This window comes from Lithobates pipiens, unplaced genomic scaffold (assembly GCF_037356315.1).
Source record: "Lithobates pipiens isolate NorthernLeopardFrog02 unplaced genomic scaffold, aLitPip1_a1.2 Scaffold_22, whole genome shotgun sequence".
Lineage (NCBI taxonomy): Eukaryota > Metazoa > Chordata > Amphibia > Anura > Ranidae > Lithobates > Lithobates pipiens.
Window position 1 is genome coordinate 98,157,219 of NW_027507784.1, and position 19,295 is coordinate 98,176,513.

Below are 19,295 nucleotides of genomic sequence, written 5' to 3' on the forward strand. Positions count from 1 at the left end.
CCATGGGTAACCCACACAAGCCAATGACTGGGATACAGCTTAGGGTAACTGACTATATCAAGTGACGGGGTACATCCTGTTGTAACCCCAAATAAAAAGTGATCAGGGTACACCCTGTGGAAATCCACAACAACAAGCGTAGCAAGCTATGTCTCCGCTAAGAGTCACTCAGCTCTGTTTGTAGTTAGGGGCCTTAGGAAGAGCATAGGCATCACTGCCTGCTGGCTGAAAGGGGTAAATATGAATATGTTATATTTACCTGATTAAAAATATAGAACAAAAAATAATTCGTTAAATAGGAGTTAACCCCCCTGGCGGTGTTCCCGAGTCTGGCTCGGGGTGGAAGTTTTGTACCAAAAGCGGTAACCCCGAGCCAGACTCGGGATCGCATCGCTGAATGCAGGAGGAGATTACTTACCTTCTCCCCTAGATCCAGCGATGTCCCCCCTCTGTACAAGCGGCTCGTCCTCCTCTGGATCGATCACGGAGCCGATCTCCATGCCCTGTGAGCGTTGCGACGCACGGGGACGGAGATCGGCGCCAAATTCAAAAAGTGAAACACACAGTATACGTACAGTATAATGTAATCGTACAGATTATATTGCTGTATGTAATTATTTCACATCCCCTTTGTCCCTAGTGTTCTGTCCAGTGTCCTGCATGCAGTTTTATATTATAAAAACTGTTCTTTATGCCTGGAAACTGGAGATTGTCCATAGCAACCAAAACTGTCCCTTTACATCAAAAATGATTTTAGACCAGCTAGAAAGCAGCAATAATAAATTGGAATCACTCGCAGAATTGAGCGATAACGATTTGTGGGGAGATCCGTCATCAAATATTGAAAAGTAATGACAGTGACAATTCTGCAACTGAGCAAATTTCAGTGTTTTTTATTTGATTACATTATTGAATAATTTTTATTATTGTTATATTATTATTTGGTATAATTTATAGTTATTTATTATATTATAATTTATGATTTCATTTTTCAAACTTTATCATACCTGGGATGTCTGCTAGACTCTGGTTTGAACAGATTTAAAGCGGAGGTCCACCCTAAAGTGGACCTCCGCTCATCGGAACCCTCCCCCCCTCCGGCGCCACAATTGGCACCTTTCAGGGGGGAGGGGGGTGCAGATACCTGTACAGTACAGGTATTCTGCACCCACTTCCGGGATAGCTCTCTGCGGAAAGGGGCGTAGATTACGCCCCTTTCCGCAAGTACCCGCCCCTTTCCGCAAGTGCCCAGCTGCCTGCTGGGAAACACACAGATCCCAGAGGCAGCGGGGACCGTCCTTATTGCGCAGCGCAATTCGCGCATGCGCAGTAGGGAACCGGGAAATGAAGCCGAAAGGCTCCATTTCCTGATTCCCATACCCAAGATGGCGGCGGCAGCACCTTACAGACGATCTAGAGATCGGCTTCGGGTGCCGACATCGCGGGCGCGCTGGACAGGTAAGTGTCACTATTTTAAAAGTCAGCAGCTGCAGTATTTGTAGCTGCTGGCTTTTAAAAAAAAAAAAAAACGCGGAGTCCCGGTGGACTCCCGCTTTAAGAGAGTTATTCCTGAGAATTACAGGCCTACAATATAAAACGCCAATTTTTCATGCAAAATAATTGTACCGCTTTCAGAACCCAAAATCCGAAATAATTGTACCGCCACGGAGGTTAATAAATAGACATATAGGAAATATAAATGAACACTTTAAAATATCTTTATCTCTACATACACTACAAAGTCTCACTTTAAAATTGTTGAAAAGCAACATGGCAGGGGATGAAATCCCTTTTCATTTTTTTGCTGTATAGGTGGTAGTAGAAATAATGATGATAATATTAGTAATAAAAATAATAATGTTATTACTCCATTTCATGATAGGTTGCTTTGCCAGATTAAGTTGGAGCAGTAAAGTGGCTGCACAGTTAGTACATCTGTCTTTCTGATAGCATTGGTTCCGTTTCCTGCTCATTGACAGTTCACCCTTTGAATCATCCATCTGAGCTGACATTAAACATCTTTAAATTGCTCATTTGTTTCAGCTGATGCTAATCTCACAAGCACTTACTGTACATCAGAGCAGCTCCATTAAGTTTGAACAATGGAAAAAAACACAGCTGATCTCAGGACGGGTGCAAGAATCTTTCCCCAAATCTCTCCTGTAATTCAGCAACCCACATCTCATTAATACACTTACACAATAGACATGTTAATGAATTTATTGTGGGGCGATGCCAATTGGAATTTGATTTAACCATTTACACTGCTGGATGAACTTCCTACATTGACTCCCTGTCACTTCATGAAGTGTTGGCTTTGTCAAAATGATAAATGAAACAGTAGTTTGGATTCACAAAAATGCATAAATTTGATTTTGTATTTCTTCATTCCTTTTCAAGGTTTCTGTTAGGAAAATGAAGAACGCTGCTATAGTTAAGATGCTCTAGTAGGAATATAAGATAAAAATAGGGTTGATTTGGTTTACAAAGGCACCAGATGCCATTTGGCCAATGTCAGCTTGTTTACCAGGGCTGGATAATAGTTGGTATGGGTGTTGGCAGTTGTTAGTACCTTTTATTTGTAGACTCACCTGTAGTGATGTAGCTGGTGGAGACAGTACCCCTTTATGCCAGCTGTGGGTGAATAAGAGACAAGTAACATCTATGGAAGATGACTAACAGTTCTGGGATTTATGTGAGTGTTCTGCACTTGAGAAACTACCGTTCAGAATGTTGTGTACTAAGAAAGAGTGCTCTATGCTTAGAATTCTGCTCAGTGAGTTATGTAAATGGATGTTGTGCTGTAGTAAAGAACATATATTTACAAGAAGAGTAGTGAACCATGATTGAGTTGCGCAGTAAAGCACTGAAAAGCCTTTTTGTCTGGACATTTTGTTATTCTGGGTGATAAGGCTTAGGTTGGAAGGGTTGAGAAGGTGAGACAATATGGTGGAGTTTCACCTAGAACAAGTAGGTGACTATTCTATCCAGGAAGAAGTTTGGTAGGACCTGGGTTAGCATGACACAAACTTCTGTTCAATCCAAGTCCCGTACATGTCTATGAGGCACAGCCAAGAGGCAGATAACTTTAGACCACCTTCAGGGTAAAATATTTCTTGCTCTCCTATTTCATTGTGCTGCTGCAGAAGTTATAATGGGGCCAGTAATGAATCAATTTCTTTAAAGTCAAATTTTAGGCTGCATGTACATACCGTATTTCAATTTTGCATGTGGGTGTAGTGTATATTTCATACTGCTTTTCTCTCACTTTACTGGGGCCTATCCTGACTTTAGGGCTTAGCCCTATCATATGCCAGTAATGACCTCACCTATTGGAGGGTGAGCATGCAAGTATAAAAACAAAAAACAAAAACTTTGACATGCAGATCATTTACACATCCAGTTGCCATCTGTGGATCATTATTAATATAAAAAGTAAAAATTAAATCTTAATTGGTGATATGCAAATCTTGTGTAGCACTCTCTCACAAAGGGGCCCCTGTAGTTTACCCAGGTCTCCCCTAGTGCAGTGGCTGCCTGCAACAGATCCAGTCCCAAGTACACTGACAACATAGACTCAGTTTAGGGATTTTTTTTGTAGATTTATTGCAGAAATCAACAGGAGAGAGGGATAGGGTGCAGGATACTCCAAAACATCAGGCGAAAGTAGCTTGAGGACAAACTTTAGACAAATCCTCTTGTAACAGCCTTTGCTGGGGGTAGGAGGGAATGGCCAGCTAATCAGGAACTCTATGTGAGCAGTCCCAGTCCTTAAAGCAACCTCTGGCACTTATATCCCCAAGCTCATGCACACCTGGGATCCTTAATCAAAGTCTTACAAAAGCCAAGGACAGATGTCTGCCACCCAGCCACCATGCAACATGATCCAGTGAGAAAGAAAAGAGTGCCTCTCCAGACCAGTGTCCTGCAGGTGAAACCCTTCAGAAAAATGTCTGTCAATGTCAGTGTCTCAGACCATCAGGCCAGCACATGCAGTGGCCCAAACAGCAACTCCAGTACACAGACAGGGGCAGCAGCCTGAGGACAATAACAATCTGAGTAGGTTGAATGATAATAAATCCAGACATGTATCTTTCCTCCAGCCATCATCTGGGTTACCCCTTCCCAGGTATTAGCTGGGGTCTGAAAACATTTTCATAAATTAGAGGTTGAGCCTTCTACACTATATTCTGGAAGCTGGCAGAAATAATCAACCACTGACCTTAGGGAAACCCTGACCAGACCAAAAAACAGATACTGTAATTTCTCCACTGAGTAGTGTGAAGCCAAAACGAAATTTGGCCTGATTGGGGTAGAGCGCTACATCTAATATTTCCTGTAAAAGTTGAGTGTTTACCAACTCTTTCCTTAATCTGATGAGCATCCCTATTGGTCATCCATACTTCATATCATATTAAAGAACCAAATGAAAGACAATAGAAGTAAGAGGGGCAGAGCCAAACTTAGCCTTTAAAAGAAAAGTCAAGATTTGCATATACTGTAAATAGAAATTGCCTGTATTTCTGAATCTATGGTTTTGTGACGCAGACAATGAAGGTAATCTGCTTATGTATTTGCTTATATATTTTGTTATTGTATGCTCACTTTGCATTAGTTTGATCCCCAAGGACCCTTTGGTCATAATGCGCTTTTAAGCAGAGCATATTATTACATTATGGCAGACGTACCTTGCAAGCAAACCCGTCCAACACTGTGCTTGCTTGTCGCAGACACTTCCATTTCCTCCAGTCTTCCCTCTGGACTCACGGCATACGTACGGGAGTTAAGTCATCTTGGCATAGGGCTGTGATGTAAATATAGAGAGAAAAGAAAATAAGAGATCTATATGGTCTCCTGTCATAAAATTCCTATTCTGCTTTAAACTATATTTAAACCCAATCACTAACATCTAACATCATTTTCAATAATTTAAAAACATGTAGTCTTCAATACATGGTGATCCTGGCATGAAAGCCCTTGTTCAGATTCTTCCTGTTATAGAAAGACAACCCTCTTTCCCTGTCTCCCAGTTGTCACCCAAGCTTCCAATAGAGAGTACAAGTGGCTGTTTCAACCGAAGTTAAACAGCATGGACCACTGTTGTCTGCATTAGAAAACAGTAAAATGCCATGCAGTCATTGCTGAAGTGCATGTAGACAGCAAACGGCTGCAAAGCAAATGTTGAGGCTGTCATTGCTGATCTCCTTCTAAAAATGCTAGTTGCCTGCCATCATGCTCGTTGTGTCTCATCAGACACAGCAATGCTCATAGTCTAATTTTAAAGCATCACTGACATACATTTTATGTTCAATATAAGTTTATTTAATATTTTGAAGCATACAAAATACAAAAAGGTAATGGCATACAAAAAAAAAGAACGGGGGCGGGGCGGGTTGGTACATACACAAAACACATTGCAAACAGAAATGAAATAAATGATCAAATCAAAAGAAAAACAAAGGGGGACAAAAAGAACAGAAAATACAATGCTATGAGTATAACTCCAAGCATATTAACCAGGCGCAAGCCATAATGCCATCACTGTACCAGTAAACATGGAATGCATATACTATAGTAATAGGCGAACCCCAAGCCCCTCTGTGGTCCACGGCAAAAAAAAAGGGCAGAGGGATAAGATGGATAGAAGAGGGGAGGAGAAAAAAGATAGAGCGTGGGGAAAAAGGAAAGAAAAGAGAGAAGCACAGCTCAAGGATGGGTGCCTTAAGACCTAGAACCTAACTAGGAAAGCTAACCAGCCTTTACCCAGCAAGGAGGTCCTGAAGCTCAGAAGATTCTCTGTACATGTTACAGGGGAGCCAGCATTCATGTGTGCCCATTTCTTGTCCCAGGAGTGATTCTGTGTGTCCAATGTAATACATCTCCTCCATCCACTCCAAGAGAGTTGGAACATGAGCCGTTCGCCAGTGTGACATACATTTTAAATGCTGTAGTAAAGGAAATCTATAATGAAAGAAATATGGAGGCTGCCATTGCTGATCTCCTTCTAAACAGATTGCAGGGCCAGTACAGTTTTTCTAAAGTCAAAAGTTTTTATACCTTAATGCATTACCTGCATTAAAAGAAAAGTATGGGATTTTTTTTTTATAATCATACTTCCCTAGGTGGATGTAGCATCAGACCCCCAAAGGCTCTAAGGCCAAGAACCAAGCGATTAGACATCGCTGTTCGCTCGGTTATCAGAGCTCCCTGAGCAGAGAGCTGGTGACTGTCAGTGACAGCTCTCTGCTCTACCCCCACTCCCCTGTGCTCACTGGGTTGTGGAGGGGGAGGGAGTGGCTGGCTCAGGCTCTAAGGGGGTCATTGAGAGGCTGAGCCGGGTGCCGGTCCAGGCATATGGTCACGATATTTCCCCGAGCCTGGACTGGCTCTGTGACATCAGCCGACAGCGGGCTTCTGCTGAAAATTAGTAATAGGAGTGCAAAATGATTTGCACTTTTGTGATCCACAGGAAAAGTGCAGCTAAAAAAAGCTTTGGCTGTACTTCTCCTTCTCCTTTAAGGTATACTTACCTGAGTCCACTCTCGATCCAGTGCTGTTTCTGTCTTCAGCAGTGTTGGTCTCTCTCCATGCTCTCACAGGTCAGGCTGAGAGCAGCAGGAGCCATTGTCTCCTGCTGCTGTCAATCAAATCCAGCAGGGATCAGGGCACGTAGCCGAGCGGCGCTGTGTGTGTCTATGGACATACACAGCCTGGCTTGGGAGCGCGCCTGAACGTGTGCCCTCATAGCACACGGCTTGCTATGGAGTTAGGCTGGGTTCACACTTATGCGAATTGGATGTGTATTTCCCCGCATTCAACTCGCATGACAGGCGAGTGTGATTGGCTCTAAATGGAACCAGTTCACACACCTCCGGCGCAGCCATGGTCCACATTGTAAAAGGGTTCTGTGCGTCTTTGCTTCAGTTCTGAACTCTGGCAAAAAGTTGGACCTGATCCGCACCTGAAATGGAAAACAGGGACGTATGGGACCCCCTGCTGAGGCCACTAGTGTGAACCTGTCCTTACTCACAGAAGAGGAGGAGCGGACAGCGCCAGCGGGGGGACCCCAGAAGAGAAGGTAAGGGTCTGCTCTGTGCAATATCCTTGCACAGAACAGGCAAGTATGAATCTTTTTTATTTCAGATAAAAAAAAATTGGAGCCTTTAATATCACTCTTAGTAGTGGATGTGTATAGATTATTTTTGGAGAATAAGAATATTTTTAAGTGTCACTTAATTCCACTTAGCACAGGTCGAGGTCAGGCCGGCCTACAAAATGGCTGTACTAAAGCTCAGAGAAAAAAATATCTCATTGCAAAATAATGGCATATCATTTATAAAAGCTAATGACTCCATGCTTCAGCATCATTTTAACATGGAATTAGAAAACATGCAAAAACATCAGGAGCGACACTACAGGGACTGGAAAAGGATGGTTTAGAAGCTAATGTTGTGGGTAAAAACACATTCACCAGAGTCCTAATCCCTGCTTTTTATCACCTCCTTTGATGTATGGCAGCACACTAATGGAAACGGCTTGCAAGAAGCACTGCTATTCTGAATCAGGATGTTTCATCTCAGCTGCTGGCAGAGCATGCTATCAGGTCTAAGTATAGAGATATGGCTGCTGTCTATTTTATATTGCCTGCCAGTGAAGGCAGCCATGCAGCAAACGCCTCAAATGACTGTAATTTGTTGCCTCATTGTTATCAAGTACATCAATCATTTCCTGCCTGACATTTTCGTCACATGGAGCTAGACTTTCTAAAAATGACACAGATCCGTGGGTTTTTAAAGGGCACATGCCATCGGCTTATTATTTTGTATCTGGCATTTTCTCTCTTTTTTTTGCTACCTGTATTTTGTGCCCTTTTTTTTACTTGTTTTCTCTTCATTCCACTCCAGTCTCTTTATCTTACTTGGCCATCACTGATAACAAATAATGCATGAAGAATGCAAGTTCACTGGCCCTCTACACACAGATTTATATTATTCAGCCTGCAGATTCACCAATCCACACTAAGCAGGTCAGATGGGTGAATCTCCCCTGCCAGCTATTGTATTATGACAGCCAGCACCTTCGTCTGTCAGGATACCTAAACAGTGACTACAGCTGATTGGCTGTAGTCATTGTTTGGCCAACAATTCCCCATCTCACTCCTTCTATCTTCAAATCATAGTTTGTCAAGTGAAATGATGATGTCAGGGCCACCCACAGACCGCATTTAGGACAATTCAGCAGGAAAAGGATGAAAAGGATTAAATTCAATCCATGGAAGGTCAGCTATAGTTTGATTAATTTAGACAGTTGAGCAAACATATTCTTTATTACCATCCCCGTGAACCAACATACAGGTAAATCACTTCTGCCGGTAGAGAGGTCATAGTCTGAAAGGGGGATAGAAGTTGGAGCATGTAGGTATGCTTGTCACATTTTCTGGCAAACAATATCCGTGTTCTTGTTAATTTCTTGGCATTGGCAACATATTAGGTTTTTCCATCTGCCCAGGTAGTATGCCCAGGGTACAATATAAGAAATATAAGCTTTGGCGCTAAAACCTTACCTAACGTGCACCTTGGTGCCAAAAAATTTAAATGTGCAGTATTCTAATCAATATTATTAATAGGCGGCCTTAAAAATAAAATAAATAAATAATGTGAACTAATATGAAATATTAGTGGTATCTACCAAATGCCATATGTATGCCCCTGATAAATGCGTGTTAATATAAATAAATAAATGACGGTTAAAATGAAAAAAAAAAAAAAAAAATGTATGTTGAAAAATGCCCGTTGGCGTGCAACTCAAAAGTGCACATGTGCTATAAAAAGTGAAAATCATGCAAAAATATAAAAATATAAAATGTGAAAATCATACAAAAATATTAATGCATATGTGTTACATGTGAAGGATCATATACAAACCACAAGCATCAATAATAAAAGTCCATAAACTGTGTTCTGTACTGTAAGTCCCAAGAGTGATAGTCCAAAATGATCGTAAAAATAACAAGAAAAAGTATGTCAAAGGGAATTCTTTCAATGCCCAAACAAATTTTTTAGAATCGCATCACTCAAATTGCTGGAAAAACGCATAAGATCTCTTCAAGTAACAAAGGATAGAGTATGCCCAGGGCAGATGTGAAGAGGGGGTTGTGGAGGTTGGGTTTTAGGTATATGAGGTAAGTGGTAAGCACTATAGCTGGGGAGGTATTCATATGGGTCGGGGATGATGAAGTGGTTGTAAATCCTTATGTAGCGATATGGACTACCAGCAGAGAGCACTGTACCTTTCAGTGTTCCTAGACATCGCTTGCCCTTTTGGTAATCAGTGTAACCTGTGACCTCATCTTTGTGTGCCCTACAAAGTGAATTATGGAACGTATAGTTCTCCTTCCGCGAGTTGCTTCACACCCCTTTACCTTAAGACTACACATCCCAGGGATCATTGCTGTATCATGAAGATTGCTGGGAGTAGCTATTAAAGGAACAAAAGGCCCGCACGGAGGTCTCTTCCTCCTGGGCCTGACGCCAGACGGACCTCTCTGTGCAACAGGGAGAGAGGTCACGACCTACCATGCAGAGTCTTACTTCCAATTCGAGGCCGAAGGGGTCTAGCTCTGTTATACGCTGTCGAACATCTTGTACCCCAAAAACACTTTACTACATTGCTTGAACACTGTGCTGAGACGCCTTTAGATCCTTACCACTAGGAATCTATTGCCTTCATTATACCCAAATGGATTACAGTTAATGAGCTCCAACTAGCTGGCAAAGAACTTCAGATCTGCAACGTGGAACTCTTTTGCCATTACTTATAGGAAGGCCCTATATTGCTTTTTGTAGACCTGCTTCTGTCATTAGGATAGCATAGGCTGGCTAGATTAAATCTTTCTCAGTGTGGTCGCATAAGTAGTTAACTGAAACATCCACTAGAAGATAAACTCTGATCAAAAAGGGAGTGCACGTATATGTATATAATATTGTAGTTGCTGAACAATTGTCTTGTGTCTTTGGGAGCAATGTGTTTGCTGAGTTGGCGCTGTTATCTCGGCTCAGAAGATTTATTACCTCTCTCTTTGAAGTAACTTTCCCTTATTTGGTTTAAGTAAAATATTTCAGAATCTAATTATACTAAGTTGTTTGATTATTGCCACACAGTGCTACAAGGATGTCTGAACCCAGAGTGTCAGGTGGGTTGGAAGGTTCCCCCTGCAGAGCTCAGAAATGACACATAGGGGTTGATTGATTAAAACTGTAGAGTGCAACATCTGGTGGAGCTGTGCATGGTAGCCACTTCTATCTCCAGCTTCTTCAATTAAGCTTTGACAAAAAAAAATGGGAGCTGATTGATTTCTATGCAGAGCTGCACGAGATTGTGCAATCTCAGTTTACAGTTTTAGTAAATGAACCCCTTAAGCCCATACACACTATCAGATTTTCTGATGATTTTTGTCTTCAGATTTACCAAAACCATGTAGTGCAAGGGCCTGCCTGATTGCATACAAATTGAAACTCCTAAGGTTTGACCTCATATTATATGGCTTTGGTAAATCTGAAGGAAAAAATCTGCAGAAAATCTGATAGTGTGTATGGAGCTTTAGGCCCCTTTCACACTGATGATCCGTTCAGGTCCACCTTTCAGTTTTTCCGTTCAGGTCCGCCTTTCAGTTTTTCCGTTCAGGTCCACCTGTCAGTTTTTCCGTTCAGGTCCGCCTGTCAGTTTTTCCGTTCAGGTCCGCCTGTCAGTTTTTCCGTTCAGGTCCGCCTGTCAGTTTTTCCGTTCAGGTCCGCCTGTCAGTTTTTCAGGTGCTCCGGCGATCCCCGCTGAGCAAGCGGATATCCACGGGGTGGATCACCACTGATCCGCCCCATGTGAAAGGGGCCTTACAGTTCTTAATTGAGACAATAAACACTTTAGAGGGATATAGCTTTGTTAATATTTAAGTCTGAGGTGTACAGCCACTTTAAGAATATCTAAAACCAAGAACACAAATGTAATGAATTGCATGATATTTGTTTTTATATGTGGTGGCTAAATTAAACAATTACGTACTTTCTGTGATACTTTCTTTTATTTTCACTAACACCAACATTTTCAGGACAAGCATTTGGGATTTACCCTCTGCTTCAAAGTCCAAGCAGTACCAATACACAAAGTTTTAGCAGAATATTAAAGTGGCTGTAAACCCTTACAAACCACTTTGACCTACAGGTAAGCATAGATTAAGGCTTACCTGTAGGTCCAAGAAATATCTCCTAAACCTACACGGTTTAGGAGATATTTGCCGAAACACTGGCACCGCTGTCTACGGCGTATGCCCCGTAGACAGCGGCGCGCAGGCGCACTAAGCGCCGCTGTCAACGGCGATATGCTGCGAGTGGTGGCTCCCGTGCGCATACGTGGGAGTGTCGTCGAGTGACAGCGCCGGAGCAGCGAGACCCACCGAGAAGATCGAGTTTCCGTACACAAGGGGACAGCGGTGACTTCGCTGACTCCTGTGTCAGGTAAGTGGCACATAATGGACTACTATGCAATGAATAGTAGTCCATTATGCTTTACCTTTGCAGGGAATCAAAGAGGAAGTAAACCCATCAGGGTTAACTTCCTCTTTAATAAGACAATCTCTGAGAAGAGACCCCCCCCACAAACATACACGGCAATAGAGAGCTATGAACTGAGATGGGTTTGATTATCTTTCTTATCCCTTCTTGTGCTGCATTATATGTGGTTACTAAAGGTACATGGTTCTCCTTGTACTGTAGATTTTCTCTTCAGGTTTTCAGTGCCTTGTTTATGCTTGTATTAATGGTTTTGTCCATGTAACCTTTCTTATGGAAGGAGTCTTATAGTATTCTGAGATGTTTACTTGTTTTTTGAGTCCAAGCAAATTTGGTGGTATCTGATGGCCTTTAGTTTGATTGATGGGTGAAACATGTTGACCAATGAGTACATTTTGGTTTTCTTCACCTTCTGTCCATATGATAAAATTATCATCAATATAGCGATAGTATCAGTATGGTTTTGTTATGGGATGTTAAGGAATTTGTCCTTCAGGTCAGCCATAAATAAGTTACATATTAAAGTGCCATTTTATTTCCCATAGCAGTATCCATACACTGAAGATAGATATCATTATTGAAAGTGAAGTAGTTGTGTGTAAGAATGTTTATAAATAAGTGCTCCCGCACTATCATTTTAGGTGTTTGAGATGCTTAACTGCCACAGACACCGATTAGCTAATCTGTGGCTAAAGGAGTGGTATTGTATGTGGTATTGGTGTTGCGCTGTTAGATACTATGTGATTGAATAATATATAAATACGTACAGTGTAATTCAATTTAAAAAAAAGGAAAAAATCAAAGACAAATTATATACAATAATAATTCATGTGCCACCCAATATAAAATTCCAACCCGAGGTCAATACAGAAAATTGTGTAAACACAAACTTGTGCAAATGCACCAATAAATATTAAATTAAATGCCTCATGCATATACATAAACAATCTTTAAAGTGATCAGTGCTATGAAGTAAATAAACAAATGAAAATATAAACCAATAATGCCACTTAAATATATGATAATGAACTGTGACTGTAGTGCAATAAATTTAAAAATAATAGAAACAACTGTGAGCCAATTGAATCCATAAACAAAGGTTCCATGCACTCTGCTGTGGTGCTGTAACTGACTGGTGTATCCCTTCACTGTTCACAGAGGGTGAATAAATAGTGTCTGTTCTTTCAAGTGATGTGACACCTATGTGATTCCTAGACTCTCACTGCTGTAAGATAAGACCATGTATTGGTATCTTTATCTGATGGTCCAAATGCCTCTGCTTGACTCTAGGGGTCCTCTAATGGTCTGTCTGGCCTGAGGATCTCTATGGTACTGATCCCTCCTCTATGGTGGTCCTGGGGTTTCCGCTTACCAACATCACTTCCGGTATGCCTCCGCTCACACCCTACGCGTAATGTCACGCCCACATGACTGATGACGTCAGACCATACTATTGCCTATTCCTCTGTACCTGATCTGTCCTGCAAGTGTATGACTCAGCAGGCCTGACTCTGCTTCCTGACACATCCTGCTGTGACTGCTGTTCTTCAGTCTGCTACCAGTGCATGCCTCCCCTGCCTACTGTCACCAGTCCCAGCTGGCTTCAGTCTGCCATCTTCCAGCTGCCCGCCTGCTTGCCAGCTTGTTGGAGCCATCTGACAACCTCTCCTGACCCCTACTGCTAGCAAGATTTACAGGCACTCGTGCCACTTTGCATTCTTGTGCCTCCTGTCTACACTATCAGGGGCCCCAAATCAGAGGTGTAAGAGAGCCCTTTCTCGTCGTATCATGCTCTGCTACCATGTGCGTGATAAGTGCACAGCCTACATGGGAGTGACAATTCTGCTCTAAATTCAAGAGCAGTGCATCATCGTTGCCACACTATCACAGGAAGCTGCATTAGGTAGACTTCAATCAAAGGCCTAACCGGTATTTGGGGGACTCTGCAGAGGGACTAAAAGAAAACCTTAGTACTGCATCACATATTTTTTTAAAGGAATGCCATAGTTCTACTAAATTAACTATCAAACTTTTCTAACAAATGTTAAATATTTATGAAAAAATAGCAATCTAGATACATTTTCTTTGACTGGAGTACAAAACTGAAGTTCTTTTATAAATGGCTAGATTTCATTATTTCTAAAATGTAATATGCTACATAAGTAAAGTGAATGTAATTATTATTATGATGTCTGCATACTAGTGGATTGAATATTGTAGACTATTATGGACTTCATTGATCTGAAACGTCAGTCATTTGTATAGTTAGAATTGTGCAAAAATGCAATGACTTTACTTGTATGCCAGCAAATGAACTATACCTTATTCTGAATTAAATTTTAATGTGTTTTGCATAGCTGTGTAATGGTGGATCTGTTACCGATCTGGTGAAAAGCATACAGAATTGTGGACAAAGACTGGATGAAGCCATAATCTCCTACATTCTATATGGTGCCTTACTGGTAAGAAGGTTTATATATATATATATATATATATATATATATAATATAGAGCAGCACTGTACAGCCTCTGGCAGGATGGTATGTGAGAGCGGGTACAAAAATGCAGCACATATCTACAGTATATAAATGTATTACATTAAAGCTGGCCATACACCGAGCAAATTCTGTTTGGGCAAAATTCATTCAGTGGTTAGCTATGCCAGCCCCGCTCCATTTAGCATAATTCAATTGTTCAATTGCCTTTTGTTAACATTTCCAGCCAAAGAGCATCCAATCAGATGCAGCAGTTGTTTGGGTATTCTGGCCCCTGTCACCAGTGGCTGTCAGAATACAATAACACAGCACAGGCATTCATTCATCCATCTTCGCTGTTTATCCTGATTGGAGAGGTCTAAGCCCTTGTACACACGGTCGGAGATTCCGACAGAATGTGTCCTATCGGACCGTTTTGATGGATATTCCGACTGTGTGTAGTCTGCATCGGACTGTTTACGATCATGTGTAGCCTACTCCGACGGACAAAGTGCCACGCATGCTCAGATCAAATTCCTAGACCAAAGTTATTGGCTGCTAGCCTCAACGTAGTCCCGTCGTAACGAAATAACGTCATCACGTTATGTACAATCGGATTTTCAGACAATTTAGTCCGACCATGTGTATGCAACATCACTTCCGGACCTCTTCCGGAATTAATCCGTCGGAAATTACTCCGACGGATTTGGTTGTCGGATCTCCGACTGTGTGTACAAGGGCTTACAGGGTATGGCTAGCTTAAAACTCTAGTATGACAGGTTTTGTAGATGTATACATTTTATGTTACATTAAAGCCTAACTCCATGTTTACTGAATTTGTTTAGTTTGTTTGGACCAAGCTAATTCAAATGGCATATTTCCTGTACAAACACATGCAGCACTTGTCAGCGCTATATAAACTGTATGTGGCATCAGCTGCATACTGTATGCAGCGCTGTGGTTCGGCAGCAGGGTGGGGACTTTCTGTCCTGCTCCAGAAACAAAATTGAATCAGGCTGAGATCTGCTCAGCAATTCATAGGAAGCCTTGTAATTTCTGAATGAATACAAAGCTTCCACTGATTGGTTGAGGCAGAGATTGTGATATCATCCACCCATCTCTTTGCTCAGCCAATCAGAGGAAGTCTTGTATTTATTCATAAAATGCAAAGTTTTCTGTGAATGGCTGACTCAATTTAGCCTTGGGAGCGCTGATGGAACACAGCACTGTACACTGTATGCAGCTGCGGCTACATTCAGTTCATACCGCAATGACAATGTCACGTTAACCCCTAATGCAGGCGGTAAGACACTATAGCTGGCTCCTGGATTCTTCACCTCAGAAGAGAAGAGGAATAATGGAGAGGAATGTGTTCTTCACCTATAGCAGCCCCCTTTCCCATAAGGCAAGCAAGCCTACCGGTACTCGGTTGCCACTAGGACTTACACACAATTCTATAGTGCCTGGCCACCATGCCAGGGCAGTTGCGAACTGAGCAAAGCGAACAGGTACTTACGGTTGGCAGACAGGCAGAGTGGTTCAATGACAGTCCAGGTAAAAGGCAGGCATAGTTCAGAGAATAAAACTAGAAGGGAAAAAACGCGAAAGATTAACTGAATTAAATAATCTCTGTGAAAGGTTAATTCAGATGGGAGCTGCAGTTCTTATCTGTACCAAAAATACAAACTTGAATAAAAACTAAAATTGGGAAACTGCGCTCCCCACAGAAGTGTCAAATAAACAGATGATAAGTACACTCCATAAACCACACCCCTTCTGGTCTATATTGTCCCAAGTGAACCGTGGCAAGCAGTCACAACTTATACTAAATAGAACCAGTGCATATAAACTAAAAATATCTGATAATTAATTAATGTTCCAAAAACATTTATAAATCTGAGTGACCTACAATAAGCGGTCACAATTTTAAAATTAATGTGCCTAAATCAATGATGCTAAATAACCAAAATATTGATGAATTATTGCGTGACCACTGGTTCTATTTAGTATAAGTTTTCACTGCTTGCCACGGTTCACTTGGGACAATATAGACCAGAAGGGGTGTGGTTTATGGAGTGTACTTATCTGTTTATTTGACACTTCTGTGGGGAGCGCAGTTTCCCAATTTTAGTTTATAGTTAAGAGAATAGTCTATATCCGATCCGAGGTCATACACGGGGAAATCCAATTTAGCAGAGCAGGCCAGACAAACAGGCAGCTTGATCAGGTAATACACACGCTATCACAAGCATTAGACTGCAGGCTTGGCTGGCTTATATCAGGTTTGGTCTCCACCCAGCGTCTGGCCACAATCAATCACCTTGCAGTTGGACAAACAGACAAGGAGAATGCCACAGCCAAAATCAGGATTCTGGAACCATCAGCTATGATGGAGCAGGAGTTCATACACTCCTGACAGACAGCCACTGCATGTGTTAGTGAAGAAAGTAGTTAGTTTGAACCAGCTTGGCCCAAACAAAGTATTTCAAGTTTATTAAAATCTATGGTTAGCCATTTAAAGCCATTGGTGCAGGTCTCTTCTAAATCAATGTATCGTTCTCTCATGCCAGACATAAGCCAAGGAAAAAAGGAATAGTTTGGACTTCCCTTTTTGCTCCCTTTCCCCCCTCCTGTATGTGTGTTCAAGAAATGAGGCTGACAGGACCATATCAACCATTAGAGCCCTAAGTCAGCTCTCTATTTAAAGTAAAATGCAATTAGGAATGTTTTAACAATATATCATCTGTATTAAATTGTCTGTGAAATATCATTCCTCCTGTGGCAGTAGCGGGGATCTCAGTGGTCCTGCATTATTGTATCTAATGTAAAATATATTTAAAGTGTATCTAAAACTAAAGGAAGTGGGGCTTGCTAACTGCAAGTTTTTCCACCAACCTTCCAAAGGGGGCCCCAAATAGTCTACGGGTATGGCAATAAAATGAATGTACATTTTACACTGTAGCACAGTTTTTTAATATCTACAAGGGCCCCTTGACCGCAAGGCTATTTTTTGGAAAAGGTGGACTTAGCCTTTAAACTACCCTGGCCCCTTGACTGCATACGCTATTTTTTTTTTATTGGAAAAGGTTAACATAGTCTTTGAAGCAGATCTTCACCCGCAGGAAAGACTTCCATCCTGTACATCCCTCCACCCCTCCACTACCAGAATAGGGCTGTCTTTTTTTTTTTTTGTTTACTTTTTTTGGTAAAAGAAAAGTGCTGCCCCCCCGTACATCATTTGCCTGGGTGAATGATATGTACTGTCCTGGACATCACATATCCTAGGGGGCATAGTGCTTCTTTCAGAAAGGAGGAGGGGGAAAGCCTAGCACCGCATCATCTGGAGGTGCACCGGCTGAACCAGGGTCAGCTGGCAGGCCTATTGATGATGTCACAATCAACATTGTGGCGCAGGACCGAGTGGTGGCAGAATATAATAGATTCTCAGGGAGACAAAGCTGGATCCTCTGGGTAGGTGAGTACTGGAATGTGCACCAGGTAAGTGGTACAGGGGGGAAAACAAAGGGGAGAGGGCAAAGATCTGCTTTAGATTAGTGGAGCTCTTTTGTGAAAATGGGACAGTTTATGTAAAAGGGGAATTTAGACTTTAAATATCCCACCAGCTTCTACAAACTTCAATATTAGTTTTGAGTTGACTAACCCTTTAAAAACGACCCAAACTTAGTTCTTTGTAAAACGCTACAAAAACCAAAAGATTTGGAGAGCCCTTTCATGTTGGGGCATGCTGGCACTTGGAGTTCTGCTAGTTGCTTAGCCATCTTCTAGCTGACTGGGTCTGTGTGTACCATTTATCTACAACTTGTATGATATCCTGCTAAATTTCACTATAAGATACCTGTTGTGATCTCAGCAAGGGTGCATCAGTCCTGTGAGTGGCTGGACAGATGTTCCTACTGCCTGAACAGTAGACTTACCATTAACATCGTAATAGCAGAGTAATTATATGAGACAGGGGAGTAATTATTATAATTTTTTTTTTCATTACATAGGGTCTCCAGCACTTGCACAATAATAGAATCATCCATCGTGACGTGAAAGGGAACAATATACTTCTGACAACAGAAGGAGGAGTCAAGCTGGTTGACTTCGGTAATCGCTGCTCGCCACTTGCTGACTTCCTGCGTGCTGTTTCCCCCTCCTACCAATTTGCTGTCTGTTTTGAAGCTGGAGATGCGCCACAGGTTTTAGCGATAATATTCTGCGGGAAGCTATGGATACTTGGAGTCTAACAGATGGGTCTCCCTCTGAGTTCCTGTCAGATAATCTGTTTTGGGTGGCTGCAGACAATCTAGTTGTAAGCTGTAAAAAAAAAAAAACAAGAAAAAAAAAAAAAAGAAGCTTTTTATTTAGCCACTCCATGGCAATCCGCTTGCGTCTATTCCAGGGCTGTCGTTCTCTCATTTAAATTCAATATTCCATCTTTTGCATATAAAAAGAAATTACTAATTTCTCACAAATGGTGTTAATAGCCCGGAGCCTAGCTATTCCCTGTGAGCAGAAGGTAAAGTGGTCCTGTGGGTCTGGAAACTAGCAGATCTATTTAATTTGTGATTATTGCAGTTGATGTAAGCCAGGCTGAAATGAAAGCATAAACAAAGGAATGAAACGGAGAGCAAGAGACAGGCGAGAGCAGAGGATTTTACAGATTTACAGCTTTTATTCAGATTGGGATTTCAGTTAAGAAAACAAATTGGACCTTTCTTATTAAGGAAAAGAGCTGAGATGAGAAAGTGGCACTTACCTATTCTAAACTATTATCTTTAATTGTTCTGATTGGTTCGAGGTGATGAAAAGTAAAACCTGATTGCTTATTTTGTTTTACTGCAGTTTGTATGAGATAGAGTGCCTTGAAAAAGTATTCATACCCCCTTGACATTTTCCAAATTTCTTACAACCAAATACGTAAATGTATTTTATTGGGATTTTATGTGATAGACCAACACAAAGTGGCACATCATTGTGAAGTGGAAGGAAAAGGATAAATGGTTTTCAACAATTTTTACAAATATATATCTGAAAAGTGTTGCGTGCATTTGTATTCAGCCCCTTTTACTCTGATACCTCTAACTAAAATCTAGTGGAACCAATTGCCTTCAGAAGTCACCTAATTAATAAATAGAGTCCATCTGTGTGTATTTTAATCAGTATAAATACAGCTGTTCTGTATAGCATGAATCTATCCATGGCCACCACAGAGTCAGGCCAATTTTAGGACGCAGGGTGCCTGAATTACAGCAGC

The 19,295-nt window shown here is 41.5% G+C and overlaps 1 protein-coding gene across 1 annotated transcript in view; it reads left to right on the forward strand.

The window, feature by feature from the left end:
- Positions 1-19,295, forward strand: part of MYO3B (myosin IIIB) — a 583,926-nt gene that overhangs the window by 30,646 nt on the left and 533,985 nt on the right. Inside the window, exons 4-5 of the mRNA XM_077447966.1 lie at positions 13,919-14,023; positions 18,046-18,145. Of these exons, the coding sequence (XP_077304092.1) occupies positions 13,919-14,023; positions 18,046-18,145 (205 nt within the window). The remainder of the gene's footprint in view (positions 1-13,918; positions 14,024-18,045; positions 18,146-19,295) is intronic.